Here is a 10,367-nt window from a genome sequence, read left to right on the forward strand (position 1 = left end):
AATCCCTGGAAAATCTCCCAAAATCCCTGGAAAATTCCCATAAATCGCTGGAAAACTTCCCAAAACTCCCCCAAATCCCTGGAAAACCTCCCAAAATCCCTGGAAAATCTCCCAAAATTCCCTAAAATTCCCCAGAATCGCTGGAAAATTCCCCAAAATCACTGGAAAATCTCCCGAAACTCCCCAAAATCCCTGGAAAATCTCCCAAAAATCCCTGGAAAATTCCCATAAATCCCTGGAAAACCTCCCAAAACTCCCCCAAATGGCTGGAAACTCTCCCAAAATCCCCCAAATCCCTGGAAAATTCCCTAAAATTCCCGTTTTTTCCGTGTTTTCCAGGGCCAGACCCCGCTGGGAACGCTGCAGGAGTGGTTGGACACCTACGGGGCCCAGCTGGACCCCGAAACCTGGGACAGCGCCCGCCACACCCACAGGCTGCTCCAGGAGGCCATGGCCAGGAAAGGTGGGAAATCTGGGAATTTTGGGAATTTTGGGAGTCCTGGGAATCTTGGGAATCTTGGGAATTTGAAGAATTTCTTCCCCTGATTTTTTTGGGATTTTTTCGGAATTTTTTGCCGCTCCGATTCCTGATTTTTCGGGGTTTTTTTGGAGTTTTACCATCCCAAATCCTGATTTTTTTGGGAATTCTGGGAATCCTGGGAATGCCAGGAATTTGGGGAATTTGAAGAATTTCTTCCCCTGATTTTTTGGGATTTTTTTGGGATTTTTTTGGGATTTTTTCAGAATTTTTTGCCGCTCCGATTCCTGATTTTTCGGGGTTTTTTTTGGAGTTTTACCATCCCAAATCCTGATTTTTTTGGGAATTCCGGGAATCCTGGGAATGCCAGGAATTTGGGGAATTTGAAGAATTTCTTCCCCTGATTTTTTGGGATTTTTTCGGAATTTTTTGCCGCTCCGATTCCTGATTTTTCGGGGTTTTTCTGGAGTTTTACCATCCCAAATCCTGATTTTTTTGGGGAATTCCGGGAATCCTGGGAATCTTGGGAATTTGGGGAATTTGGGGAATTTGAAGAATTTCTTCCCCTGATTTTTTGGGATTTTTTGGGGATTTTTTCAGAATTTTTTGCCACTCCGATTCCTGATTTTTCGGGGTTTTTTTGGAGTTTTACCATCCCAAATCCTGATTTTTTTGGGGAATTCCGGGAATCCTGGGAATCTTGGGAATTTGGGGAATTTGAAGAATTTCTTCCCCTGATTTTTTGGGATTTTTTGGGGATTTTTTCAGAATTTTTTGCCGCTCCGATTCTTGATTTTTCGGGGTTTTTTTGGAGTTTTACCATCCCAAATCCTGATTTTTTTGGGAATTCTGGGAATCCTGGGAATGCCAGGAATTCGGGGAATTTGAAGAATTTCTTCCCCTGATTTTTTGGGATTTTTTTGGGATTTTTTCAGAATTTTTTGCCGCTCCGATTCTTGATTTTTCGGGTTTTTTTTTGGAGTTTTACCATCCCAAATCCTGATTTTTTTGGGAATTCCGGGAATCCTGGGAATCTTGGGAATCTTGGGAATTTGAAGAATTTCTTCCCCTGATTTTTTGGGATTTTTTCGGAATTTTTTGCCGCTCCGATTCCTGATTTTTCGGGGTTTTTTTGGAGTTTTACCATCCCAAATCCTGATTTTTTTGGGAATTCCGGGAATCCTGGGAATGCCAGGAATTTGGGGAATTTGAAGAATTTCTTCCCCTGATTTTTTGGGATTTTTTTGGGATTTTTTCAGAATTTTTTGCCGCTCCGATTCCTGATTTTTCGGGGTTTTTTTTGAGTTTTACCATCCCAAATCCTGATTTTTTTGGGGAATTCCGGGAATCCTGGGAATGCCAGGAATTTGGGGAATTTGAAGAATTTCTTCCCCTGATTTTTTGGGATTTTTTTGGGATTTTTTCAGAATTTTTTGCCACTCCGATTCCTGATTTTTCGGGGGTTTTTTTGGAGTTTTACCATCCCAAATCCTGATTTTTTTGGGGAATTCCGGGAATCCTGGGAATCTTGGGAATCTTGGGAATTTGGGGAATTTGAAGAATTTCTTCCCCTGATTTTTTGGGATTTTTTTGGGATTTTTTCGGAATTTTTTGCCGCGCCGATTCCTGATTTTTCGGGGATTTTTTTGAGTTTTACGATCCCAAATCCTGATTTTTTTGGGGAATTCCGGGAATCCTGGGAATCTTGGGAATCTTGGGAATCTTGGGAATTTGGGGAATTTGAAGAATTTCTTCCCCTGATTTTTTGGGATTTTTTTGGGATTTTTTCAGAATTTTTTGCCGCTCCGATTCTTGATTTTTCGGGGTTTTTTTGGAGTTTTACCATCCCAAATCCTGATTTTTTTGGGGAATTCCGGGAATCCTGGGAATCTTGGGAATCTTGGGAATTTGAAGAATTTCTTCCCCTGATTTTTTGGGATTTTTTTGGGATTTTTTCAGAATTTTTTGCCGCTCCGATTCCTGATTTTTCGGGGTTTTTTTGGAGTTTTACCATCCCAAATCCTGATTTTTTGGGGGTTTTTGGGGAATTTTATGACCCCTCCAAATCCCAGATTTTTTGGGATTTTTTTCAGAATTTTTTGCCGCTCCCATCCCAGATTTTTTGGGATTTTTTTGGGAATTTTTTGACCCCATCCCAGATTTTTTGAGGGTTTTTTTGGAATTTTTTGACTCTACCATCCCAGATTTTTTTCAGTTTTTTCAGGAATTTTTTTCATCCCATTCCTGGTTTTTTGGGATTTTTTTGGGGGAATTTTTTGAACCCCCCAAATCCCAGATTTTTTAGGATTTTTTTCAGAATTTTTTCACCCCATCCCAGATTTTTTGGGATTTTTTTCAGAATTTTTTGACCCCCAAATCCCAGATTTTTTTCAGTTTTTTCAGGAATTTTTTTCATCCCATTCCTGGTTTTTTGGGATTTTTTTGGGGGATTTTTTTGAACCCCCCAAATCCCAGATTTTTTAGGATTTTTTTCAGAATTTTTTCACCCCATCCCAGATTTTTTGGGATTTTTTTCAGAATTTTTTGACCCCCAAATCCCAGATTTTTTTCAGTTTTTTCAGGAATTTTTTCACTCCCATCCCAGATTTTTTGGGATTTTTTGGGAATTTTATGACCCCCCCAAATCCCAGATTTTTTGTGATTTTTTCCAGAATTTTTTGACCCCATCCCAGATTTTTTGGGATTTTTTTGGGAATTTTTGACTCCCCTCCATCCCAGATTTTTTTCAGTTTTTTCAGGAATTTTTTCTCTCCCATTCCTGTTTTTTGGGGATTTTTTTGAGAATTTTATGATCCCCAAATCCCAGATTTTTTGGGAATTTTTTGGGAATTTTTTGACCCCCCCATCCCTGATATTTTTGGGATTTTTCAGGAATTTTATCACTCCCATCCTAGATTTTTTGGGATATTTTTGGGGAATTTTATGAGCCCCTCATCCCAGATTTTTTGGGATTTTTTCAGGAATTTTATCACTCCCATCCCTGTTTGTTTAGGATTTTTTCAGGAATTTTTTGACCTTCCCATCCCGGATTTTTTTCAGTTTTTTCAGGAATTTTTTTCCTCCCATTCCTGTTTTTTTGGGATTTTTTTGAGAATTTTATGACCCCCCTATCCCAGATTTTTTGGGATTTTTTTGGGAATTTTATGATGCCCCCATCCCTGTTTTTTTAGGATTTTTTCAGGAATTTTTTAACCCTCCCATCCCAGATTTTTTTCAGTTTTTTCAGGAATTTTTTTCATCCCATTCCTGGTTTTTTGGGATTTTTTGGGGGGAATTTTTTGAACCCATCCCAGATTTTTTGGGATTTTTTTCAGAATTTTTTGACCCCCAAATCCCAGATTTTTTTCAGTTTTTTCAGGAATTTTTTTCCTCCCATTCCTGTTTTTTTGGGATTTTTTTGAGAATTTTATGACCCCCCCAAATCCCACATTTTTTAGGATTTTTTTCAGAATTTTTTCACCCCATCCCAGATTTTTTGGGATTTTTTTTGGAATTTTTGACCCCCAAATCCCAGATTTTTTTCAGTTTTTTCAGGAATTTTTTCTCTCCCATTCCTGTTTTTTTGGGATTTTTTTGGGAATTTTATGACCCCCTCATCTCAGATTTTTTGGGATTTTTTCGGGAATTTTATAGCCCACCCATCCCAGATTTTTTGGGATTTTTTCAGGAATTTTTTTCACTCCCATCCCAGATTTTTTAGGATTTTTTTGGGAATTTTATAACCCCCCATCCCAGAGTTTTTGGGAATTTTATCACTCCCATCCCTGATTTTTTGGGATTTTTTGGGATTTTTTGGGAGTTTTTTGACCCCCAAATCCCAGATTTTTAGGATTTTTTGGGGAATTTTATGACTCCCCCATCCCAGATTTTTTGGGAGGTTTTTTTTGGAATTTTTTCTCTCCCATCCCAGATTTTTTAGGATTTTTTGGGGGGAATTTTATGACCCCCCCCCAATCCCGGGTTTTTTAGGATTTTTTCAGGAATTTTTTGACCCCCCCATCCCGGATTTTTTTCAGTTTTTTCAGGAATTTTTTTCCTCCCATTCCTGGTTTTTTTGGGATTTTTTTGAGAATTTTATGACCCCCAAATCCCAGATTTTTTGGGAATTTTATGACCCTCCCATCCCAGATTTTTCAGGATTTTTTGGAGAATTTTTTCACCCCCATCCCAGATTTTTTGGGATTTTTTGGAGAACGTTATGACCCCCCCATCCTGGACTTTTTTGGGATTTTTTGGGGAATTTTTTCTCTCCCATCCCAGATTTTTTGGGGATTTTTCAGGAATTTTTTCACTCCCATCCCAGATTTTTTGGGGATTTTTTGGGCTTTTTTTGGGAATTTTATGACCCCCCCCATCCCTGATTCCTGGAGGGGATTTTTTGGGATTTCTTGGGAATTTCATCACCCCCATCCCTGATCCCTGGAGGGGATTTTTTGGGATTTCTTGCTGCTCCATGACCCCCATCCCTCATTTTTCGGGAATTCCACCCCCCCATCCCCAATTCCCGTCCTTCCTTCGGGATTTTTCCTCCTTTTCCCCCAATTTCCTGGAATCTCATCCCGATTTTTCCCCTTTCCAGCCCCTCTGGAGCCTTCCCAGGATACCCCCAAACCCCAAATCCCAAATCCCGGGATTGGGACCCCACCGAGCCCCCTCCGGAAGCGTCAGCGGATTCCAGAGGCCGGGAATGAGGAGAAAAACCGGGATTTGGGAAAATCGGGAAAGCCCGGCTCGGAAAATCCCAAATTCCCTTTGGAAAACCCCAAATTGCCTCTGGAAAACCCCAAATTGCCTCTGGAAAATCCCAAACCGGCGCTGATCCCGCTGGAAGAATTCCTGGAGCAAGAGGATTGGCTGGAAGACGATTTGGGGCGATCCCGAAAAAGACCCCGGAGGAATTTTTGGGAATTGCGGGAATCTCGGGATTCCAAAATTCCCAAACTTGGAAGCTCCAAGGTGGCATCCCGAGAATCCCAAATGGTGGCAAACCACGGGAAGGAGCTTTTGGAGCAGCAGGAATTTTTTGGGATCATCCCAAATCCATCCCAAATTCCCGAATCGTCCGGGACGGCCCCGAATCGACCCCAAATTCCCGAATTTGCCGGAAGGATCCCAAATCCAGCCCAAATTCCCGCCCTGCGCATCCGGATCCGCATCCAGGACGACGTTTTCCTCATCCCGGTGGTGCCCAGGTGAGAATTCCCAAATTTTCTTGGGATTTGGGGTCCTTTTTTTGGGGGGGGTTGTGGTGGGGATCCCCGGGAAATTCCGGGGGAATTCCTGGGGAATCCGTGGGGTCGAAGCTCGTGGGGGTGGTGGGAGGGATGGCTGGAAAATCCCAAAAAATCAGCTGGAAATGCCAAAAAAATTCCCGCAAAAATCAGCTGGAAATGCCCAAAAATCCCTCCCAAAAAATCAGCTGGAAATCCCAAAAAATCCCCAAAAAAATCCCAAAGAAATCCCTAAAAATCCCTAAAAAAACCCCCCAAAAACCCCCAAAAAATCCCAAAAAATCCCTAAAAAAACCCCAAAAAAACCCTGAAAAAATCGCAAAAAAAACCCAAAAAATCCCCAAAAAATCCCAAAAAATATCCCAACAATTCCCATAAAATTGCCAAAAAAATCTCCAAAACTCTGAAAAATCCCTCAAAAAAATCCCTAAAATTTCCAATGAAAAAATCCCAAAATTCCCAAAAAATCCCAAAATATTCCCAAAAAATTCCCAAAAAAACCCAAAAATCCCAAAAATCCCAAAAAAATCCCCAAAAAATCTCAAAAAATCCCTAAAAAAAAAACCCAAAAAACCCCCCAAAAATCCCAAAAAATCCCCCAAAAATCACCTGGAAATTTAAAAAAATGCCCTCCCCAAAATCACTGAAATGCCAAAAATTCCCACAAAAATCACTGACCAATTCCCCAAAAAAATCCCCCCAAAAATCCCAAACAATCCCTAAAAACCCCCAAAAATCCCCCACAAATCCCCAAAAAAACCCCAAAAAATCCCCAAAAAACCCAACAAAAACCCCCACAAAATCCACAAATCCCTAAAACCCCAAAAATCCCCAAAACCCCCAAAATTCCCAAAATATCCCTAAAATTCTGTAAAAAATCCCAAAAATCCAAAAAAAACCCCCAAAAAATCAAAAAAAATCCCCAAAATCCCCAATAAATCCCGAAAACCCCCCCAAAAATCCCCCAAAAACCCCAAAAAATCTAAAAAGTCACAAAAAATCCCAAAACGCCCTAAAAAAAACCCAAAAAACCCCAAAAGTCCCAAAAAATCCCTAAAAAAACCCCAAGAATCCCAAAATTCTCCAAAAAATCCCTGTAAAAACCGCAAAAAAATCAAAAAAATCCCAAAACTCCCCAAAAAACCAAAACAAACCCCCAACAAACCCCCAAAAATCCCCAAAAAATCCCAAAAAAATCCCCAAAAATCCCCGAAAAATCCCCAAAATCTCTAAAAAATCCCAAAAATCCCTAAAAAAACCCCCAAAACAACCCCCCAAAAATCCCAAAAAATACCCCAAAAATCCCCAAAATCCCAACAAAATCCCCCAAAATCCCCAACAACCCCAAAAACCCCCCACAAATCCCTAAAAATCCCTAAAAAACCCACAAAAAACCCCCACAATCCCCCCAACAATCCCCCAAAAATCCCCAATCCCCCCCAAAAAACCCCCAACAAATCCCCAAAAATCCCAAAAAATCCCCCAAAAAAATCCCAAAAAAATCCCAAAAAATCCCAAAAAAGCCCCAAAAAATCCCAAAAAATCCCAAAAATCCCGAAAAAAACAAAAAAACCCCCCAAAATTCCCCAAAACAATCCCAAAAAATCCCCAAAAATCCCCAAAACAATCCCTAAAATCCCAAAAAAAATCCCAAAAAATCCCCAAAAATTCCCCCAAAACATCCCAAAAAAAATCCCCTAACACCCCCCAAAATCCCACAAAACCCTAAAATCCACAAATCCCCCAAAACCCCCAAAAACCCCCCAAAACACCCCCCAAACATAAAAAACAATCCCAACAACCCCCCACCACCCACAAACCCCAAAAAAATCCCCCACAATCCCCAAAAAACCCCCAAAACCCCCAAAACCCAAACAATCCACACCCCCACCACCCCCCACCACCACCCCCACCCCCCACCCACCCCCCCCACACCCCCCCCACCCCCCCACCCCTAAACAACCCCAAAAACCCCCAAAAAAATCCCCAAAAATCCCAAAAAAATCCCAAAAACCTCCAAAAAATCCCCAAAAATCCCAAAAACCCCCAAAAAAAACCCTAAAAAATCCCAAAAATCCCCAAAAAATCCCCAAACCTCCCCCAAAAAATCCCAAAAAATCCCAAAAAATCCCCAAAATCCCCAAAAACCCCCAAAAAAATCCCAAACCCCCCCAAAAAATCCCAAAAAAAACCCCCAAAAAATCACAAAAAATCCCCCAAAAATCCCAAAAAACCCCCAAAAATCCCCCAAAAATCCCCAAAAAATCCCGAAAAAATCCCCCAAAAAACCCCCAAAAATCCCCAAAAATTCCCAAAAAATCCCCCAAAAAAATCCCAAAAAAATCCCAAAAAATCCCAAAAAAGCCCCAAAAAAATCCCAAAAAAATCCCAAAAAATCCCTAAAAAAAACAAAAAAAACCCCCAAAAATTCCCAAAAAAATCCCAAAAAAATCCCAAAAATCCCAAAAAATTCCCAAAAAATCCCAAAAAAAAACCAAAAAATCCCCAAAAAATCCCAAAAAAAAACCCAAAAAAATCCCAAAAAATTCCCCAAAAAATCCCCAAAGAATCCCTAAAAAACCCCAAAAAATCCCCCAAAATCCCCCAAAAAGTCCCAAAAAATCCGTAAAAATTCCCCAAAAATCCCCCAAAAATCCCAAAAAAAATCCCAAAAAATCCCCAAAAAATCCCTAAAAAACCCCCCAAAAATCCCAAAAAATCCCCAAAAATCCCCCAAACTCCCCCAACCCCCCCAAGTGCCCCCTGGCTCCAAGTGCCCCCTGGTGCCGAGGTGCAGCCCCGAGCGCAGCGTGGGCTGGCTGGCGGCGCGGGCGGCCGAGCGCTTCTCCCGCAATTCCGGGATGTTCCCGAAGCTGCTCCTGCGCAAATTCCACTGAAATTCCCCCAAAAATCCCGGAAAAAATCCCTGAAAAAAGCCCCAAAATTCCCAAAAAATGCCAAAATTTCGCGAAAAAATCCCTAAAAAATCCCCAAAAAATCCCCAAAATTCTCTAAAAAATCCCAAAAAATCTCCCAAAAATCCCAAAAAAATCCCAAAAAAAATCTAAAAAAAATCCCAAGAAATCCCAAAAAATCCCTAAAAAACCCCCAAAAAATCCCTAAAAAAAATCCCAAAAAATCCCAAAAAATCCCTAAAAAATCCCAAAAAATCTCCCAAAAATCCCAAAAAAATCCCCCAAAATCCTAAAAAAAATCCACAAAAAATCCCAAAAAAACCCCAAAAAAATCCCAAAAAATCCCCCCAAAAACCCCAAAAAAACCCAAAAAAATCCCCAAAAATCCCCAAAAAATCCAAAAAATCCCCCAAAAAATCCCTAAAAAATCCCAAAAAATCCCCAAAAAAACCCCCAAAATTCCCCAAAAAATCCAAAAAAACCCCTCAAAAACCCCCCAAAAAATCCAAAAAAACCCCCCAAAAATCCCAAAAAAATCCCAAAAATCCCCCAAACTCCCCCACCCCCCCCAAGTGCCCCCTGGCTCCAAGTGCCCCCTGGTGCCGAGGTGCAGCCCCGAGCGCAGCGTGGGCTGGCTGGCGGCGCGGGCGGCCGAGCGCTTCTCCCGCAATTCCGGGATGTTCCCGAAGCTGCTCCTGCGCAAATTCCACTGAAATTCCCCCAAAAATCCCGGAAAAAATCCCTGAAAAAAGCCCCAAAATTCCCAAAAAATGCCAAAATTTCGCGAAAAAAATCCCTAACAAATCCCCAAAAATACCCCAAAAAATCCCCAAAAAATCCCCAAAATTCTCTAAAAAATCCCAAAAAATTCCGAAAAAATCCCAAAAAATTCAAAAAAAAATCCCAAAAAAACCCCCAAAAAATCCCTAAAAAACCCCCCAAACACAATCCAAAAAAACCCAAAAAAATCCCTAAAAAAAACCCCACCAAAAACCCAAAAAAATCCCCCAAAAAACCCAAAAAATCCCCAAAAAACCCCCAAAAAACCCCAAAAATCCCAAAAAAAATCCCCGAAAAATCCTAAAAAATCCCAAAAAATCCCAAAAAATCCCTAAAAAAAATCCCCAAAAAATCCCAAAAAATCCCTAAAAAATCCCAAAAAATCTCCCAAAAATCCCAAAAAAATCCCCCAAAATCCCAAAAAAAATCCACAAAAAATCCCAAAAAAAACCCCAAAAAAATTCACAAAAAATCCCCCAAAAACCCCAAAAAAAACCAAAAAAATCCCAAAAAATCCACAAAAAATCCCAAAAAATCCCCCAAAAAATCCCTAAAAAATCCCAAAAAATCCCCAAAAAAACCCCCAAAATTCCCCAAAAAATCCAAAAAAATCCCCCAAAAAACCCCAAAAAATCCCCAAAAATCCCCAAAAAAAGTCCCAAAAAATCCCTAAAAAACCCCCAAAAAATCCCTAAAAAAAATCCCAAAAAATCCCAAAAAATCCCTAAAAAATCCCAAAAAATCTCCCAAAAATCCCAAAAAAATCCCCCAAAATCCCAAAAAAAATCCCCAAAAAATCCCCAAAAAAACCAAAAAATCCCTAAAAAACCCCCAAAAAATCCCAAAAAATCTCAAAAAAACCCTCAAAAAATCCCAAAAAAGTCCCTAAAAAATCCCCAAAAAATCCCAAAAAATCCCCAAAAAAATCCCAAAAAATCCCCC

The 10,367-nt window shown here is 40.3% G+C and overlaps 1 protein-coding gene across 1 annotated transcript; it reads left to right on the forward strand.

The window, feature by feature from the left end:
- The first annotated feature begins 325 nt into the window (after positions 1-325).
- LOC138101403 (tonsoku-like protein) lies at positions 326-8,642 on the forward strand. Its single transcript, XM_068999206.1, has 3 exons — positions 326-463; positions 5,079-5,691; positions 8,528-8,642. The coding sequence occupies exons 1-3, from the start codon at positions 451-453 to the stop codon at positions 8,625-8,627; spliced, it is 726 nt and encodes a 241-aa protein (XP_068855307.1). The 5' UTR covers positions 326-450; the 3' UTR covers positions 8,628-8,642.
- Positions 8,643-10,367: the final 1,725 nt, after the last annotated feature.

The sequence above is a fragment of the Aphelocoma coerulescens genome, unplaced genomic scaffold, assembly GCF_041296385.1.
Source record: "Aphelocoma coerulescens isolate FSJ_1873_10779 unplaced genomic scaffold, UR_Acoe_1.0 HiC_scaffold_284, whole genome shotgun sequence".
NCBI lineage: Eukaryota > Metazoa > Chordata > Aves > Passeriformes > Corvidae > Aphelocoma > Aphelocoma coerulescens.

Excerpts from the sequence above, each read along its gene's own strand:
- LOC138101403 (XM_068999206.1), top strand. Across the intron at positions 5,692-8,527 it reads CTCATCCCGGTGGTGCCCAG|CCCCGAGCGCAGCGTGGGCT; the intron begins GTGAGAATTCCC and ends GCCGAGGTGCAG.